Source organism: Amia ocellicauda, chromosome 2 (genome assembly GCF_036373705.1).
Source record: "Amia ocellicauda isolate fAmiCal2 chromosome 2, fAmiCal2.hap1, whole genome shotgun sequence".
NCBI classification, from domain to species: Eukaryota; Metazoa; Chordata; class Actinopteri; order Amiiformes; family Amiidae; genus Amia; species Amia ocellicauda.
Window position 1 is genome coordinate 15,445,229 of NC_089851.1, and position 20,691 is coordinate 15,465,919.

The 20,691-nt window shown below is 39.9% G+C and overlaps 1 protein-coding gene across 1 annotated transcript in view; it reads left to right on the top strand.

Annotated features, from left to right (window-relative positions):
• Positions 1-16,032: 16,032 nt before the first annotated feature.
• The window catches only part of ttr (transthyretin (prealbumin, amyloidosis type I)), a 5,423-nt gene continuing 764 nt past the window's right edge, over positions 16,033-20,691 (top strand). Inside the window, exons 1-3 of the mRNA XM_066719600.1 lie at positions 16,033-16,151; positions 19,315-19,460; positions 19,679-19,814. Of these exons, the coding sequence (XP_066575697.1) occupies positions 16,086-16,151; positions 19,315-19,460; positions 19,679-19,814 (348 nt within the window). The 5' untranslated portion in view covers positions 16,033-16,085. The remainder of the gene's footprint in view (positions 16,152-19,314; positions 19,461-19,678; positions 19,815-20,691) is intronic.

Here is a 20,691-nt window from a genome sequence, read left to right on the forward strand (position 1 = left end):
GTTGCAGAAGAGTCACAGGAGGGAATATCACAGCGTAGCTTCCTGCTTAATTAAATCTAGAATATGAGGACATGCGAACGATAGGTTGCGAATGCATCCATGGTTATCTGAAAAAGAAGCACTACCAAAGAGGGAGGGGTTTTCAGCATGCATTCACTGTAATGTATCGAAGACATTACAGTGAAATGTCTATCAAAGCTGCCACTGGCCCTTGTGCCCATCACTCAAATGCGACCCTTCCACTTCCTGTCTGTATAAAAGGTGGTGTCTGCAGAAAGACTTCCTCTTTTTACCTGGAGCTAGAACTCCCCGACCTTGCAACCCTTGGGCAGTGCTTCTTTTCTCTCATAACCACTGTTGCATTCGCAACCTATCGTTATCTTTTGAATTAGAAGCACTGCCCTAGGGGGAGGGGTTACAGTATAACCAAACTGTCGGAAGGGCAGCGAGCTGGTAAGAGAGCTTGCCCCGAGACGTACCTACTAGGAGCCGTACTAACTCTATGATAGAAGCCACAGGGGCCCCTTGGGGCCACAACTGGGCTGCCCAGACACGAAGACTGCAGTCACACTAAATAATTAATGGTGTATCCACGGGGGAACAAGAATCCTTGTGCCTACCACAAAGCTTAGTAATAGCGGCCTCAGACTGCTGGCAAAGGAACTATATACATAGCAAGACGCAATGTGCCCCCGGTAACAACAGGAGCAGTCATCCACGCTCAACTTAACAAGGAGCGGACAAGCTCAACTGTCTATTCCAATTAACTATATACACTGCAGGGTGCAGGAACCAGCTAATGCTAGCGGCTACAGACATTCTACTGATTATTAATAATAAATGAACTATATACACAGTGGGGCACAACAGTAAAGTCAAAAGCCTCCCGCTGAACACTGCAGCAGCAGCCCTCAGCACAGTTGGCGTAGCTAGGGCGGGGCCAAAGGCCTGCTGACAAAGGAACTATGTACAATGGCGGGGTACAGGTGTAAAAAACACATGCGCTCCCGCCTACAGAATTAACTATATACAAGTCACAGTCTGGTAGGAAGGGAAAATGGTTCTGTGTTGCTTTTTCCAAGTACGCTCAACAGGGGCAGACAGGGATAGAAAAGCCAGGAGCCAGTACTTGATAGGCTACTGAGGCTCAACTGAAGTCAACACCGAATTCCCAATAGAAGGAACTGGGCCAGTCATGTCCATCCTGTAGATCCGAACAAAGGTGTGCTGCGAGACCCAACTCACAGCTGCACAGATGTCTGCCAGTGGGGCATCTTCCAAAAGGCCCCACGATGTGGCTACACCTTGAGTCGAGTGGGCCACCAGGTGTTCAGGCACCAGGGCTCCAGCCAACTCATAGGCCGTGGTAATGGTGTCCACAATCCAGTGCGAATGGCCCTGCTTTGAAAGCACCTGGCCCTGCATCCATGGTCCGTAGGACACAAATTATTGGTCCGAGCACCGAATGTCCTTAGTGTGCTCCAAATAGCACCTGAGAGCCCACACCGGGCACAACAGGTGTAGCCTACTCTCCTCCTCCGAAGAGAAGGGTGGAGGATGGAAAGCCATCAACTCAATAGGCCTGTTGATATGGAAAGGAGACAGCACTTTTGGGAGGAACGCAGGATTAGGCCGAAGGGTAACCCTGGAAATCTCCCTCAAAATGGATACACGCAGGGTAAACGGACAGGGCGTGTAACTCCCTCACACATTTTGCAGATGTGATTGCCAACAAAAATGCTGTCTTCAGTGATGCTAATCTGAGGTCAATTGATTGCAAGGGCCTTGGAAAGCACGTCCAGGACTACATCAAGGTGCAACGCAGGCAGGGAAGGGGCGTGAGTAGGCCTCAGTCTGTGCACACCTTTCAGAAACTGCACAGCCAAAAAATGAGAGCCCAGGGGCTCGCCATTAATTCTGAAATGACATGAGGAGATGGCAGCCAAATAAACCTTGAGTGTGGACGGGGACTTGCCCTGGTTCAAAAGCTCCTGCAGGAATTTCAGAATGACAACTATAGGGCAATTAACTGGGTCATGAGACTTCTCCTGAAAACAAGTTTGTAAAGTCGATAGGAGTACTGCGACCTCGTAGAGGGAGCTATCGCCGACTGAATAGTAGCCAGTACCGCATATGACAGACCCCAAGTCATCAGGTGAACCTGCTCAGGGGCCATGCCCAGAGCTGCAGCAGGCCCGGGTTGGGATGCCCTGCACCTGAGTCCACCCACAGGGGAAGCTGCCAAGGCTCTCCAACCAAGATGGAAACCAGGTCCGCAAACCACAATCTGCGAAGCTAATGAGGCTCTACCAGCAGAAATGTCACTCGTTCCTGCCTGATCTTCTCCAGAACCACTGGGAGAAGAGGGAATGGTGGGAATGCATAGAGGAGACAGCACGGCAATGTGTGGGCTAGTGCGTCAATCCCCAGGGTCCCTGATTGGTACCAAACGGAGAACCATAGAGAGCAATGCGTGGACTCAGCCGAAGTGAAGAGGTCCACATCTGCCCTGCAATAGCGGCTCCAAAGCTGCTGAATCACCAGCGAGTGCAGGTGCCATTCTGACACCGGGGGGCCTCCCCAAGAGAGGAGGTCTGCCGCCGTGTTGGAGATGACTGGGAGGTGGGCTGCTCTGATGGAGCGCTGCTTAGGCTGCGTCCAAGCAGACGATGCACTAGCTGGTATAGTGTGTGTGACCAGAGACCTCCCTGCCTGTTGATGTAGGCAACCACCGCTGTGTTGTCTGGCTGTACTAGAACATGACTGACCCAAAGGGCCAGCATGAAGTGATGGAGACCGAGGAGCACAGCTCATAATTTCAGGGCATTGATATGGAGGGCCCTGACATGTGCCGTCCAACTGCCCCGGACTCCCTGTCCATTGCAGACAGGTGTTGGTCCTGGTGTAGACCTCGCCTGTCCATGCTAGGGCCAAAGCACGTCGCCGGTGGTCCCAGGTAGAGTGTAGCAGTCGCTGGCCTGACAGAGGAGACAGGAGCTGAGGGTTAGGCGGAAAGACGGATCCACCGAAGCCCTGCCCTCGCTTGAAGAGGAGGACAGCCTGACATTGCGGTGGCAACGTCCACGTCCAGGATGTGACTGGGACCCTGCATGTGCCTGAGCAGGGGACAGGCCCACAGATGCTCTTCCCCCCTGGTCCGGTCCTGAACAGAAGGGGCAGACCACATCACTGCTTCAAGAAGGTAATGTGTGGTGGCCGAAGACAGCACAGTGGCGGGGGCGGGAGGAGAAGGAACAGGGTCTCTCCATCCTATCAGTACCATGTGAGCGCACAGCGAGTCCTCCGCTGTAAGTGCATCTCCACTGGCAATGCAACACAACACAGTGGGGGAAAGACACTACACTCCGACCACACATTACAGCACTGGGGCACTGGGTTGAAAAAACAGGGAATACTACTACCGAGTGCCTTTTCTTTTGAGGCAACAACACGGGAGGTCCCAAGGAGTAACAACAAGCACTGCTGAAGTGCGCCGAACAAAGCACTGCACACTGCAAGTGCTTCACGGGCTGTACAGGCCTAGTCGGACCACGTGTGCCGGGGGGGTTCCGGGGACACTGGGCGCTGCGCTGTTCAGAATCCGGAGGGACCACAGTAGAAAAACCACCAGCCAAAGCGAGGCTTAACACACTAAAACCACTAGTGACCTCCTACAGCCACAGCCGTGGGCTGTAGTGTGGGCACAAGCCAGCGGAGGAGACCCTCTCATGGGCAAGGTCTCTTTCGACAGACCAAGGCTTAAGGCTGATTTATATTTCTGTGTCTGCGTCTCTGTGTACATGCAGACGTTCGTATAGCTGTCTGCCAACATACTTGCACGTAAGGTTGATGCGTCCATAGGGGGCAGTGTCACATTAACACATCGCAATCTACAGAAAACGAAACCCGATTTCTATGGTGCACCTAAAAATGTATGGATGTAAATTAACATACTGTTAATGACATGTTACAGAAACTACATGCACACACACACAAATACAAATTGCATCCTGTATGTGCAGATCTATATTGTCTTGCTATAGTTGGCTAGAGACTTAACACTAGAACATACATACACACATCTCTGTGTATGTGAACTTCTCCTGCATATCCATTCTAATATGTTACTAAATATTTAAATTAAATACATATATGGAGTTTCAGCTGTTAAACTCATCAAAATGAATGTGCTATAAATACGTCAGACAATCTTCTTCAATTTATGATGAATATATTAAATATAGCTGACAATATGGGCTTTGTAATCAAATTATTATTTGTGAAAGATTTATAATCATGTTGATTGGTGAAACGTGACTTTCTACACATCATATATTCATTATTATCATTATTTATTGTATTAGATTTGCACTTGATATAGCGCTTATCTGATCGGCTCAGCAAGTCTAACTTTCCTTTGGAATTAAATCTTGATCATGTTGCAAACCCAGGTCTCTGGATCAATGCCCTTGTCAGTCACCGGTTTGATCATGAATGCTAATTGTTAATTCCGTCCACGGAAAGCAAAATACATTTTACCTTTCGTCCAAAATTTCCAAGCACGAAATACGTGGGCATTTCGTGGGATAAAATGTGAATTATGTTCACGAAATGTGCGGTTCGATGGACAAAATACTCATTATGTGGACAAATGCCTTTCATGGATGAGGTGATGCATTTTAAACACTTTCGTATGTCACCACATCGTTTCTCTGACCTGCTGCAGTGCCTACAGCCAGATATCGTACACCAGTCGCCCCAGCACTGAGCAATTGGTCGCAGTGCTCAGAATGTCCTGCCAATCAGCGCTGGCTTGAAGCACAGGACACGCAGGACGCAGAGACGTGCTGTTGAGATTTCGGAGGAGTGCGTGTCGGCTCCTCTGCGTGGCTCTGCGGGCTGCGCTTACCCAGAAACCCCTGCTCTGCATTGCTCCACAGAGACGCATATGCGTACCTAAGCATAAGTATAAAGCAGTCTTTAGGCCAGGCAGCCTGCCTCAGCTATGAATGCCGCTGCATGCGCTCTTGCTGTGGAATCCTGTTGACAAAAACCAACACAGTGAACTAGCCTAAATAATAATATATTAATATTAAACGACTAGTAGTCGCATGAAAGCTGAAATGAACCAAGGCACCGACAGACTTCTGTGGCGTGGAGGGAACAAATCAGCATGGCTAATTTAAATAAATGAAAATAGCACAATATCACACAACTGTAGTGAACTGGTGGAAGGAAAGCACAGTATGTATGAGCCAGCCAGCTGAAAAACACAGTTTTCTGGTTTTAGACCAACACGGAAGCTCTCACCTGTCTTTACGAAACAAGGCAAAGGGCAAAAAGAGGACGTCTCTGTGCAGACGTCACCTTTTATACAAACAGGAACTGAAAGGGTCCTGTTTGAGTGACGGGCACAAGGGCCAATGGCAGCTTTGATAGACAAATGTCTTCGATACATTCCAGCAATGTGCTCTGAAACCCCATCCCCCTGGGGCAGTGATAGATAATGGGGAGACATGTTTTGCTGGTGTGGCTTCCACAATGGTCAGGCAGAGCAAGAGGCACCGTGAGCCAATCACAGTGTTTGTTGTTCAAGAAGAAACTGAGGCAGAAGAGCAAGAGCTCCCTGTGAGAAGCAGTGATGGCTCATGAAGGGATACAAACACAGTAATCTGGTGCTCCGTGCTGTAAATCACAAGCTTTAATACTCACTGATACAAAACTATTAGCTTGTACTTCTTAGTGGTTGCAAATGTGAAAAAATGAATACATAAAAACCAAAGCCACAATTGATGACAGCTGTGTAGTTATTATTATTAAATTATTATTCATATTATTTTATTAATTTCTTGGCAGACGCCCTTATCCGAGTGTTATCAGCGGGTGGATCAATGCTGATGTGTTGGCTTATGTGATTAACAGATAAATGCACATATTTGATTCAGTGTCCATTTATGTGTAGTCAAATAGCGTGGTGGATTAAATAAACAATTTGACCCAGAGGCTATACAGCAAACTAAAAAACTGTACATCATAGTGGTTACTACTCAATTGTGTGTGTAGGAAGTTTTGATTAAATCCCAGCCATGGACAAAGTATTGTGATATAAATGCATTCATTGTAATGTGGTTTTTTTTTATCATCGTCTGAAACTGAACAGTGAACAGTACAAAATACGTAATTTTAATATCTCCTGATGCCATTTTCATTTATGTTGAAAGCTCTGCTATACTAGTAATCTACTGTTAGCTAAGAGGCAATACAAGTACAAAGTTTTGCTGGGTGTCACCAGGGGCAGTACTTCATATGAGAGTAGACCCTACAGTACAGCACACCTGCACACTTGTCATATTTCCCCCAAAGATTGTTTGTATTTTGGCCACACTGACAGTTAATGCAAGAAACCAGTGTTAAATGTTTAAACATACATTTTAATAATATGTGATTGTGTTCCACAGCTAGATTTACACTTTTACCATTGTTTAATTTACATTAAACTGAAGCTAAAAAAGAGAAAGTGAAACTACAATATGTACATTTTCTTCCTTGGATTTTGGGATTTTCATTTCACACCCCTGTATATATTGAAAGGTTATCTCAATTAAAGTAAATGATTGCTCTTAGTTTTGTGAATGAATTTAGCGGATTGCAATATTTAGTTTGATTTTATAGTGTTGATTTATTACCTCAATAGCAGTGAATTCCATGCAGCAGATGTTGTCGAGTGCGCAGCGATCCCTACTGTGCTTCCACTTTATTTATATTTACTGTTTTAATTGTAACACAATTTAGAGCAGACTACTAAAGGTTGCTTTGTCTATTATTGTTGAGCCTGTGTAATGAAGTCACAGAGTGGAAGTGGAAGTAAGATAATATCACCCATCCTGGTTCATTCGCATTTGTCACGATACTAACCTGAGAACTAAGGAAACCCACGGCCTTAAGTTACATTTGTTTGGCATATGTTGAAAAAATGCATTAACAGACTAAGGAGATTAGTCACATTGTTTTACAGGGCAAAAGCAAGGACTGTAGTGGGTAATATAACGTGCTACATTTTAAATGAACTAATATGTAATACTAATATTATTTTTTCTAAAGAAATGAATAACAACTTCCTCTCCTTTGAAAAGTAAAATATTGGCAGAACACATTTCACTCACACACAATTAAAATATTAATCATCAGTATCAATAATGAATTTATTTTCTATTTGAAGTTATAAACATTTATATCATAGGGTCTTCATCCTGCTATTCAGTATATTTTCACATTGAACATGGTCAACAGGTGACAAGATTTAGCCTACCTACATTTCAGAATAAACAATTAAGTATGGTGTTGAATATTGTTATGGATATTTGGCAATGACTGTGTTTCTGAGAACCATAGCCACCAGCAGGAGGTTTAGGCATATTAACACAGGTAAAATATGTTATATAATAATATGAAAACAATTTACAAATGTAATAGTTAATAACAAAACCTTATATTCTGCAATGTTTACTTATCTATTATGAATTCTAAATGTACAATGTAATTCTCCAGGCTTTCTTTTAGGTGAAGTTGGTGGTGATACTAGCATAAGCATATAATATATATGAAAGCTTACTACATAGAGAACTAATTTAAATATGAATTAATAGTATACATTCTAAACTGTGTTGGAATTCAATGCAATGAGCATACAAACAGGCCTTTTTTTGCCTGAAAAGAAAGTCATATAAACAAAACAACAATTGTACATCTTCATTTAAACAAATTCTATTTTTTATGGGCTAATTATCTTACTATTTGATTGCTTTTTTACACAAAACAGTACATGCTAGTGTTTTAAAGAGATGCTCAATGTTTTAATGTAATATCTATTCCTATTCCTACAGACAACTTAGCAGGCCTATATAAAACTAATGTTGTGTAACAGGCAAGGTGAGTCACCCATCCTTAAAAGTCCAAAGGTGATAGTCTTATCAGACTAATTGTCTTGAATGATCTTTTTCAATTAAGGATTTTCAGTGCCTTTGGTCAATCCTCAGTGCAGAAATTGGTGCACTGTGGGACTGATAAGAGAAAACGATTACAGTCTCTAACCATTGGGAATATAAGGCCCTGAATGTTGCTAGAAGTATGTAAATAAAGTACCTGTAATTGTCTACTGTCGGCATTTTCATTGTAATGCATTCCAAGATATGCCAAACAATGGACAATGTTTCACTTGTTCTAAGTGGGTTGTATGAGTACTGAATACCAAAGGTATCATTTATATTAAACGCATTATCTGAATTTATGTTTCACTTCTCAAAACTTTTACATATCATATTCCACTCAATCTGTAAATGACAGTGACTTTGTTAAAACTACTGCCTCATTGGAACTTGTTAAATCATCAATGTACACACTTCCCTAGGAATATCAAATAAATATGTAAAAGTAAATAAAAAATAAAATTGAAAAGCAAAACAATGAATACAATGAAAAATAGCCTATATACAGAATTATATTTTGTTCTGTTATGTAAGCATTTGTATTCCAGTTAATTGTATCTGAATCTGGTGTATGTTATTTTTACTTAAGAATACACTGCAATGAAAGAGAGTGAGTGAGACAAACACAGATAGAGAGTAAGAGAGCATTAAATGTTGTTGTTTTTCAGGCAAGAAATCCCTGAAAAAATACACTTGGAAACAATGCTAAAAATATGGAACATACATTGAAATACACTGTTGTTAAATCTGTGGGTGTTCTATGCACATATCTGAATTTAACTCTGTTAAAAGGTATTTTAAAACACAGCATTGTGGTGCCATCTGTTGGAAGAAAATGCACTAACTATTAATTTAATGCTATGCAGCAGGACAACTGTTTGGATGTTGTGACACCATTATGCAAGTTTACCCTGGTAAGTTTGTCATGGAATTTGTACACTTTTTATATGGTTCTTCAATGGCTGTATCATACTTTTACTGAACTGAATTTGTCTTCACTTGTGCTTTACTGCACTCTGTGGGATGGTTTCACACATAGTTTGGACTAGCCAATGTTATTTTAGGTAGTGTACTTCAAGACTAATGGCAATCAAGGTCTGTATGAATAATTAATAATCTATGATCTAGCATAGTAAACATGTCTTAGAAATATTTATCATGGTAGAGCATCATATTCGTATCCTCCAAGTGTAGCAAACTACGATATGATTCAGTTATTATGTATATCTTAGCAGCTGCCCTTATCCAGTATAACTTTCGCTGTACACAAACCTTTTTAAAGCATTACAAAATTGCAGTAATACAATTACCATACATCCTAGAACAATGAGTTAATAAGTGAAGACCTAGTACAGTTTAAGTCCTAGGTATGTGCTAAAGGGAGGGGTAGTCATAGGAGAAGTTACGGTATTAGAAAAGAATTGCTAACAATACATAAATAAGCAGGAGCATAAGGAAGCAAAGTCAAATAAAGTGCAAAATAGCAAGAGTGCTGATTAGCCCAGTGGATTAGGCTGCTGTATTTCAGGCCCAGTCTGAACAGATGTGTCTTGAGTAATCGCCAGAAGGTGGTCAGACACTGTGTGGTCCTGATCTGAGTGGAACGGTCATTCCACCAGTTAGGGGTGAGTGTGGAAAAGGAGCAGACTCTAGAGCAGGGGATCCCAAAGTGCGGTCTGGGGGCCAAGTGCGGCCCTCGAGGATGTTTGGTGCGGCCCCCCAAAGCCACCCCTTTTCTGAACCTTTACTCTATTTGTACAATTTCTGAACATTTTCTGTTAGACATTGCACATGTAATTTGGGGGATAATAATAAAACAACAATTAAAGTTAATAAATGTTCCCTAATAGAAATTTATAGGAAATAAAAAGGTATGATTTGGCACATATTTTGTTTTCATCAGTAGTGAATTTTTTACTGTGGCTCCCCCATCCCATGCAACCTCTGGAAATTGATCCTCCATCACCAGACATTGGGAACCCCTGCTATAGAGGAGGAGGGGTGGAGATGGGGTACAGTGAGTCTTCTGGCACAGGAGGATTGGAGTGGTCTGGAGGAAGTGTAAGGAGAGATGATAGTGTGTAGGTAGTTAGATAGAGTCTGATCGAGATTATTGTAGGTAAGAACCAAAGTCTTGAACTGTTTGATTGCAGAGATTGTGAGCCAGTGAAGTAGTGTTAATCGGGGCAGAGAGAACACCAGACAGGCGTGGTGTGGCGTGTTCTGGATGAGCTGGAGCGGGCGGGTAGCAGATTTAAGCAAGCCAGCAAGGAGGGAGTTGCAGTAATGCAGGCAGGAGAGAACCAGGGCCTGGATGAGCAACTAAGTTGAGTAGTTGGGTGACAGTGATGTTCTGTGAGCAGGTCAATGTGGGGTCAAGGGTGACTCCAAGATTCTTAATAGAAAAACAAGAAGGGTAGAGTGTGGTAGATTCCAATGGAATTTAAATGGAGAGGTCCGTAGAAGGTGTGGAGAAGAAGGGAAAGAAGTGGGGATCTGATTTGGAAATGTTACACCAAGTGCATCCTGGAGGAAATATCAGAGAGACAGGAAGAGAAGCAGGAGAAGATGAGAGGATCAGAAGAGGCAAAAGAAAGAAAGATCTGGGAATCATCTGCACAGAAGTGGTAAGAGAACCCATGGGATGTGATGAGGGGGCCCAGAGAGCAAGTGTAGAGAGAACAGGAGGGGGCAGGACAGCCTTGAGTAAAACCTGTTAGGAGATTTTGCAGTGTAGAAGAACATCCCCACCATGTCACCTAGTAGGTGCAGCCGTTGAGGTAGGAGGAGCACCAGGTGAGGAGGAGTCACCTGGAAAAGGCAAGTGGGGAGGGGGTCAAGGGCACACAAGGTGAGTTTGTGACCTTGAAGCAGAGAGGAGAGCTCAGTCGGAGAGAGGTGAGAAAGAAGAGAAAGAAGGTGCGATGTTGATGCAATAACCTGTCTTTTATGTACTTACTTGTGTGTTACAAGGTGATGTCACTGCAATTAAGGACTCTGCTTAATGTTCTGAAAAATGTCAGAAAATATGATTCAGCTGCAACATAGAAATAATTGATAATTGAGGAAGATAACTGATGAATTCAGTATCTCCTCACTGTAGGCCTTTCAAATGCCCTCATTGCATTGATCCTCATTTTAAATTCACTCTTTGTGTCTTTGAATCTATTCACAATATGCTTATTGTGATGTGTGTGATCTTATATTAAACATTAAACAGTATTGTTTACTGCATTGATAGATATTTATGAGCTGGAGGTCAAAGAACTAGAGGGGAGAAATATGATTTCCAGGGAGTCACAGTATTTACTGGAAGTAATGTTGCCAACAGGCACTATAGTCACCTGTTTAACAGGCCTTTAAAAAAGTCTCAAAGTATAACAGGATTATGGTTGCAAACCCAATCTGAGAGGCCCTTGGTACAAGACATGTTCTTTACACGAGAAACATATGTAGTTATTTATATCCATTTTCTGAAAATATACTGAATGTGCACATCACAATAGGTCATATTGTAATAATAGTACAGTATTGTTGCAGGTCCCAAAGAATGGTTATTAGTTTACTGTATTATTGCACTTTGTATTGCTCTTATATTTTGTTAATCCCCCTGGATAAGGGTGTCTGCTAATAAAATTATAATAATAATAAATACAAACTAAAGCTCTATGTAAGGTGATTTAGCAAAGATATTGAGTGGGCTGTCAAATGAAACCCAAGTTAGCATTGTCCTGGCACACATCAGTACTGCAGTGGCTGAAAAGGATTAGAAAGCTGCATTCTTCCCCTATACACAAATGAGAACTGCAAGGGACTATGGGAAAGGTGAGCCAAACTGTAAATATCAGTTGAACTGCATCTGTGTGGTGTCCCTGTAGCCTTACATTAATGCTCTGTGAGCACTGACACCCAATTCTCCAGTGTGTGTATTATTTTTACTCATGCTTCCTTCCCCTGCTTATCAGGTATGAGACATATGGAGTACACAAAAGACTAATGGTGATAAATGTTCTTTATTTTATTTTCATAAAATTACTCGGTAACACTTTATTTGAATGCAGCTCTGTGTTGTCAAAACGTTGTCATAATGCTATGACAAATTTTATGAGTGTGAATAATTATGCACCTGTAATGACATATTATATAGGCTTTACAGAGGTATTATGTAGGCTGCACCGAGCTGCATTCAAATAAAGCCTTACCAATTACTCTTACTGACTGTAAGAGTTGTAAAGTTGTTGACTCTTTCCTTTCTGAATTTAGTTAGTGTAAACTGAAAAAAACTCCTGCTCCTGAAAGACTCCGCAAGCTCTAGTAAACCTCCAGATGAATAGAAGTCTGCTTTGTCCCCTACAGTGCCTATAGGAAGTATTCACTCCCTTGGACTTTTTCACATTTTGTTGTGTTGCACACAAATTTTGATGCATTTAAATTGGATTTTATCCCTGTGCTTTACACAACCTACTTAACACTTTGAAGAGGCAAGAGAAATGTTATTGTGAAACAAGATAAGACAACTGATATTTTTTGGTTAGAGAATGATTCACCCTCCTGAGTCGATAATTGCTAGAAACATCTTTGTTAGCATTTACAGCTGTGAATGTTTTGGGGTAAGTCTATACCAGGTTTGCACATCTGCGTTATGCAATATTCACCTATTGTTCTTGGCACAACTGTTCTAGCTCTGTAAAGTTGAGTGGGGACCATTGGTGGACAACAATCTTCAAGTCTTACCACAGATTTTTAATTGCACCCACATCTGGGCTTTGACTGGGCTACTCCAGGACATTCACCATCTTGTTTTTAAGCCACTCAAGTGTTGCTTTGGCTGTGTGCTTGTATGTACTTGTTCAACTTATATGTGAATATGGCATTACACATATAAAAGGTCAAATGTCTAATAATTACTAGGGTCCATTTATCTGGTTTGCTACATATCCTGTTATGTTTGAACCAATATTTCTCTCTATCATGGTTTCACAACAATGAATATAGCTAGCTATAGATAGCTATATCTTACAAGCTGTACAAAATCCACATCAGAACAGCCTTGACTGATCCCCAAAACTAACAATAAAAACGTCTGAAACCCCTACATGTTTTTTATTAATATTAAAATCCTCCAGGTTGTTTGTGTTAATGAAAATTTCATCCATGGGAATTCAGAAAAAGTTAAACTCCTTAATCCTCAGTTGGATAAACCAGGCAAATACTTATTGGATGCATTGTAAAGCAAACTTGAATAATAGGAATAGAAAAGCCAGGAAACTCCAAAACAAATTATGAGGAAAAGGAATAAATCTGTGCACAAAGTATACACTCATTAGGCAGTTGATATACTGACTTTAATGATTGAGATTTTTGATTGAAATGATGCTCACATGCTGACCAACATGAACCGCAAATCAGCTCAACATGCCTGGAGTGCTAATGTTTGTGTTTTAATTCTAGTATTTTGTGTTGATTAAAAATGGTTAACAGGAGTTTGCACAATGCAAACAATCTTATTATCCAGAATACTCATCTACAATGTATTTTCCTCCATTTGAAAAGACCTGTACAAAGCAGGTCTTGGTAAAAGGTAATGCAAAAGAAAGTAAGCATCGAGGCAATGTTTCCCTATGTGGTGAATGAACTTCTGTTGTGCTGCTGAATGGATTCAAATTTTAAAAACATGTTGCTTTCTTTATATATAAGCCGATTCATGTAACTGATGGTTTAATTAATTTCACTATTAATAAATGTTGCTGGAAACGTTTTTATAGGTATTAAATAAAGTCACACATGTACAAGGTACTGATATCTTAAAACATTCAGGACTTTCTGTTTTTGTGAACATTTCACATTCTAAATTATTTATAAGTGTTTCTTAACCATGCTGCCTTAGAGTTCCTTACATTATTTCACTGACATTATCACTGATATGAAGCACTCGCAACAAATGAGTAACAAATATTTAAAGAACAAGCAAGCAAAAAAAAAAGAATAATTGCTTAAATGCAGGAAATTATGTTTTCTTAGTAAGGTACAACAGCTTTCCGCACTCTATACTTGATAAACTGTGATATTTCCATATATAATTAAATGTGATCATGCAGTATACCTGTAATTGTACAAACAGCACACTGAACCTCTAAATAATCACAAATACAATTCAGCTGTGGGAAGCAGAGTAATGCAGGTGAAAAATTATACTATTTGTACTCTAATTAAGTTTGAAAGAACAGATCTTACAACTGCAAACAGAGCAGACAGTAAACCTTTAATTTTGGCAAAGTGGGCATACTGTACCTGTTGATCACAGCTTTAAGGGCAGGTAGACAGCCAAGAAATAATCTCCAAAAATTTAGAATCCCAGTTTGCAAATATATATATATATATATATATAGATATATATATATATATATATATATATATATATATATATATATATCTATATATATATATATATATATATATATATATATATATATATATATATATATATATACACTCACCTAAAGGATTATTAGGAACACCTGTTCAATTTCTCATTAATGCAATTATCTAACCAACCAATCACATGGCAGTTGCTTCAATGCATTTAGGGGTGTGGTCCTGGTCAAGACAATCTCCTGAACTCCAAACTGAATGTCTGAATGGGAAAGAAAGGTGATTTAAGCAATTTTGAGCGTGGCATGGTTGTTGGTGCCAGACGGGCCGGTCGGAGTATTTCACAATCTGCTCAGTTACTGGGATGGTGTGAAAAGGGAAAAACATCCAGTATGCGGCAGTCCTGTGGGCGAAAATGCCTTGTTGATGCTAGAGGTCAGAGGAGAATGGGCCGACTGATTCAAGCTGATAGAAGAGCAACTTTGACTGAAATAACCACTCGTTACAACCGAGGTATGCAGCAAAGCATTTGTGAAGCCACAACACGTACAACCTTGAGGCGGATGGGCTACAACAGCAGAAGACCCCACCGGGTACCACTCATCTCCACTACAAATAGGAAAAAGAGGCTACAATTTGCACAAGCTCACCAAAATTGGACAGTTGAAGACTGGAAAAATGTTGCCTGGTCTAATGAGTCTCAATTTCTGTTGAGACATTCAGATGGTAGAGTCAGAATTTGGCATAAACAGAATGAGAACATGGATCCATCATGACTTGTTACCACTGTGCAGGCTGGTGGTGGTGGTGTAATGGTGTGGGGGATGTTTTCTTGGCACACTTTAGGCCCCTTAGTGCCAATTGGGCATCGTTTAAATGCCACGGCCTACCTGAGCATTGTTTCTGACCATGTCCATCCCTTTATGACCACCATGTACCCATCCTCTGATGGCTACTTCCAGCAGGATAATGCACCATGTCACAAAGGTCGATTCATTTCAAATTGGTTTCTTGAACATGACAATGAGTTCACTGTACTAAACTGGCCCCCACAGTCACCAGATCTCAACCCAATAGAGCATCTTTGGGATGTGGTGGAACGGGAGCTTCGTGCCCTGGATGTGCATCCCACAAATCTCCATCAACTGCAAGATGCTATCCTATCAATATGGGCCAACATTTCTAAAGAATGCTTTCAGCACCTTGTTGAATCAATGCCACGTAGAATTAAGGCAGTTCTGAAGGCGAAAGGGGGTCAAACACAGTATTAGTATGGTGTTCCTAATAATCCTTTAGGTGAGTGTATATATCAATGATATAAAAGTATAATTGCTATGAGTTTTAAATGGAATTGACAATGGTTACGTTGAGGAGTCTTTGAAAATCATTGTTAGTGGTAAACCCACAGTATTTGATAGACTCATAGACTGGCTAAACTCATAGTTTTCATTATTTGTTAAAAAATGTGAATTGATAAGTATGTACTAAAGGATTGAGGATTATCACCAAGGGATTAGCTAAAGCTAAATCTCGTTTTTATAAGGTTCTTACAAAGAGTTTTTGTATGGGTTACTTATTCTCTTGTTATTTACTGAGTCAATAAGCAATGTCAGCAGGTTTGCAATCACATGGTCAGTGAAAAATGCAGAAAAAGGTAATGGGACAGGGTATAAAAATCTGCAAGGCAATACTCTCATACTTCAGTAAGCATCGGATACTAAAATAAGAATGGGCCGTGCCATGATCTTTATCTTTTTTGCTGCCGCCATCTTTCTCTGTGATGCTGCACCAGTGGTAAGTTCATTTTGCATTGCTTTAATGTAGTGTAGACAAAATGTCATTCTCATTTAGATCTGGAATTTGAATTTAGTATAGACAGTACATGGACTGTGATTGCGAAAGAGCGTCAGGTTGATGTTTGTAAATGTACTGGAGTTCTTAGAATGACAGATAATTTTTCATTTAAATCCTAGATAGTAAATTCTATGATAACAATCAACATCATACTCAAATCAAAGTGATCATGAAGTGTAACACTGTATGTTTAATGGTATCATAATTTAATTACCCATTAATGTTTTAGATGCTAAAACTGACTAATCAAGGCAATCATTAATACTGGAGAAATAACGTGGAACCAAAACCAGAGGACCTACAGGATATATATACAGAGAGAGAATGTTTTGTTAAGAAAGAAACACTTTTGGATTTCCTTTATTTCTGTTTTGTTTATAATGAATTTGGTTTACTAAAATCCAACACCAGGAAAAGGCTTCTATAGTAGTGTAGTTAATTCAAATTGATCAAGATCATACATTTAATAAAAAATACACCATACATTCATCATAAATAAACTTTTGCTACTCTTGCCTACATTTATTATATTTATAAGAGTTTATTGAAAGTCTAAACAAAATAACAGGATTATGTAACAAACTCAGAATCTTATCTGCTTGTCAGTCAGTTGTAGAAACCGTGCAAGGGTTGTATGTAAGAAACATGGCAGGACTGGTGATATTTATTTATTGAAAAGCCCTGCTGGTTTGCTAAGGCCTATAAGGAACCTGCATAGTTTAGTTCAATTTAAGTTGAGCTACTACTGTAACTGAATTCAGCAGTTCCCATACTTTCCCATATGGAATAAATGTATGAATGAATGAATGAACAAATTAATGAACAAACACAATTCTTATGTGTATGCAAACTGTAATTCATATAATGTTATATAGTGAAGGCCAGGTTCTTATTAGATGACTTATTAAAAACATAATTTACAAATGTTATTGTTTGCACATGACTGAGATTTGGTCTGTTTTCTTATGGTATGACTAATATAAAATATACAAAGAATAATTTTATAATTTTATATAGTTTCTTATTAGAAGCAGATCATTTAAATACATTATAAAATTAAAAAGAGCTAGCTGTAGAGAAAAATAATAGACATAGAACATAGAAGTGTTGTTTAATTAAAGTGTGTAATTGCAATGGGTTCAATCTTTATATTTAAACTCTAACTTCATTTTTCAGAACCTTTATTTATAGTTAGTCAGCAGACACTCATACCATGAACAGGTTCATGATAATTGAAGGGGTTTCCTTAGTTAATCACTAGAAAAGTGGTACAATTCTTCTGGTATTCTAGAAGGCATTGGCTAATCTGGTGCAAAATGTAAAAAGTTAATTTCAAGAGAAAAACAAATAATTCGTTAATTTAGTAAGCAGAACTCTATTCAGTCTATTCTGGACTTGTTTACCTTCAGAGTAATCTCTACCTGACACATCAAGATCCTTAAGAGGAAGGATTTTTGCCAGGACTCTAACACAAAGTAACTGCAGGGAGACATATTTCTCTACTTTCCTATCATATGTATAAGGTATAGATGGAAGAAGAGTAGGAGCATCACAACTCCTACCATCGTTGGGCATGACTTACCCTGATCATGTGTGGGCTATCCTTGACTATTTTCTGAAAAAATCTAATGGTTAATTTGTTCTCTTATGAACTGGCTGCAAGTCTGCAAACCAGATTTCCTGATCTCATCCACACGAGTAAACAAATTACTGCCTTGCATAAGCCAAAGCACAACACCACACATAAGTAAGTACATTCATATTTTGACTACTTTGTAGCATTCTCCTAAGAAACAGTGCTCTTTCAAGCATGGTTCCTTTTTATTTATGTTGCCTTGCAAAAGTATTCACAACCCTGCACAGTTTCCACATTATGTTGCCATCTGAGTTTGCAGAGACTTTCAAATATAGACTTTATATTTTAAATCTACACAATCCATTCCAAAATGATGCAGCTATGGTATGTAAATAAGTTTGATTTTCAAAGAAAATTAGATGATTCTCAATTGCATAAACATTCAAACCCTGTGCCACAGCAACCCTACATTATTTCAGGCACAAAAAATTAAATTGAAAGGTTATGCAATTAGTGTTGTAGTCTGTCTCTGTGTAATCAAAGTGGTTTACCTGACTTCAGTTAAAAGCATGAAGATCAAGTTTTCTAAAAAAAGTCAGGGAAAAAGAGCGAGAGAAACACAGATTGAATACGGTGAAGACCCTTAAGAAGTGGAATGTAATTCATACCACAGAGTCACTACGCCGATCAGGCTGCCCTTCCAAACTGAGCAACTGAACAAGGAGGAAACTGGTTAGGGATGCCACTATGAAGTCAACAGAGACTGATGAAATATTTGCAAAGTACTATGTCCGAGATGGGAGTCAGTGTTCATACATCAATAATATCCCAGTCCCTACAAAATGCTGGCCTCATTGAATGGGTGACAAAAAAGCAGTCATTACTAAAAAAGACCCATCTTAAATCTTGTATGGGGTGACAAAGTATGTAAATGATACTGAAGACATGTGATAAAAGGTTTTGAATCAAAGCATTGCATCTGGTACATGCCCAACACAGCACATCACCCAGTCAACACCATCCCCAACTGTCAAACATGGTGGTGGCAGCATCATGTCATGAGGATGCTTCTGTAAGGGGGCTAATATGGTATATGAGCTTGTTACAAGTGATGTAACCCTGTGATGTGATGTACAAAAATTACACCATCCCACTACGCAAAGCTGGTAGAAACCAATCTAAAATTACACACAGCAGTAATTGCTGACAAAGGTGCTCCCACCAAGTACTGACTTTAATGGCATGAAATCTTATTTTAATCAGTACCTATCAATGTATATATTTTCTTTGCAGGTTTTGGTGACATTCTACCTCCTTAACATGCAAAATTGTTAGGGTTGATCATTAGAAATTTTAATTAAAAAAATAATTTTACATTATTTGTAATTCATCAAAATGTTAGTTTTGGTCAGGGATGTTTGCAAGGTACTGTAAATTGATAAATTTAAAATGTGGTCTGTGAAATTTGTATTTCAGATGAACTATGTAATTATGTTGATTTTATATTACATTTTAAAATGATTCCAGGACCAGGCCGAACATGGGGTTACTGACAATAAGTGCCCCCTGATGGTGAAGATTCTTGATGCTGTACGAGGAATGCCAGCAGCCGCCATCAAACTGAAAGTCCTGAAACTGACAGAAGAGAAGACATGGAAGGAGGCAGCCACTGGGTATGTTTTGAAGAATATTTAAAGAACTACAAAGTACATTTTGGGAGATAAATACAAAATGATTAACCAAGGTCAGAGTTAGTAGTAGGGAAGCCATCCTGGTAGTTCCACATATTTTACTCAAATCAGTCACAAAATACTGTGCTTATTGTGTTTTGATGAGCAAAGTCTATTTGCAATGCTTCCCCCCCTCATTCTCCTTCTCTCTTTATGCCCAGGGTTACTGACCAGACAGGGGAAGTTCATGGTTTAATCGCAGAAGCTGACTTTTCTGCAGGAGTTTACAAGGTGGAGTTTGATACAAAATCTTACTGGAAGGCCGAGGGTAGAACCCCTTTCCACGAGGTGGCAGAGGTAAGTAATGTGGCATAAACGAGTGCCATTACCACCATTAAAGTATTATCTTTGATCACAGACATATTCACCTCTTTGACTGCAGCGCATACAGAAATGTAACTAACCAAAAAAAATGGATAAACCCAATACCCAAGCCTCACAAACAGGCAGCCTGAAAGAGGAGAGAAGGAATGTACAGGAAGTTACAGGACACGTCTGGACGCTTAAGCTAGTGGAAACGGGGCATGAGTGTATTCCTAATTACATTTCATAAGGAAGGAAAAGTCAATATTCTGTGTAATGCAGAGCACAAACAAGAATGAAAAGGTACACCATCAGAAACATCTAAACCAACTAAGGCTGATGGATCTCTAGGCAGAATTTGTAGAGTCATGTCCATTGTAATGCCTAACCAGCAGGGATACTTTCTTAGAATGAGTTTACATTTTCAAATGAATAGTTGTATTTTTAATTGATCAACACTGAGTCCATGTATTTGGTAATGTAATGCATAGCATGTACACCCACACACACCTGCATCGAAACAACATCCTAAATGTTAGTGTTCTGGACCTGCAATTGAGGAATTAGACGCATCGTTGCACTAAATCTGAAAGCAAGAGGTTAAGGATGACCATTTAAGATTATTTTAGGAGTTAAAGAATACATCTTTTCAAAGATCTCCAACTCGGAGAAGACCACGTTTTTGAATCAATTAAAATAATGACATTTGGGGCGTATGTCAGGAGAGAAAAAGTGCACTCTTTGACACCCGTGACAAAGTGTAGATGACCCACTCTTTGGCTGAAGCAAATCATTTATTATTTATGCTAGAAGCTTAACTTGGCATCACGTATCTGAATTTGTGCTGATGAGATGTTGGGAAATGCCTGTG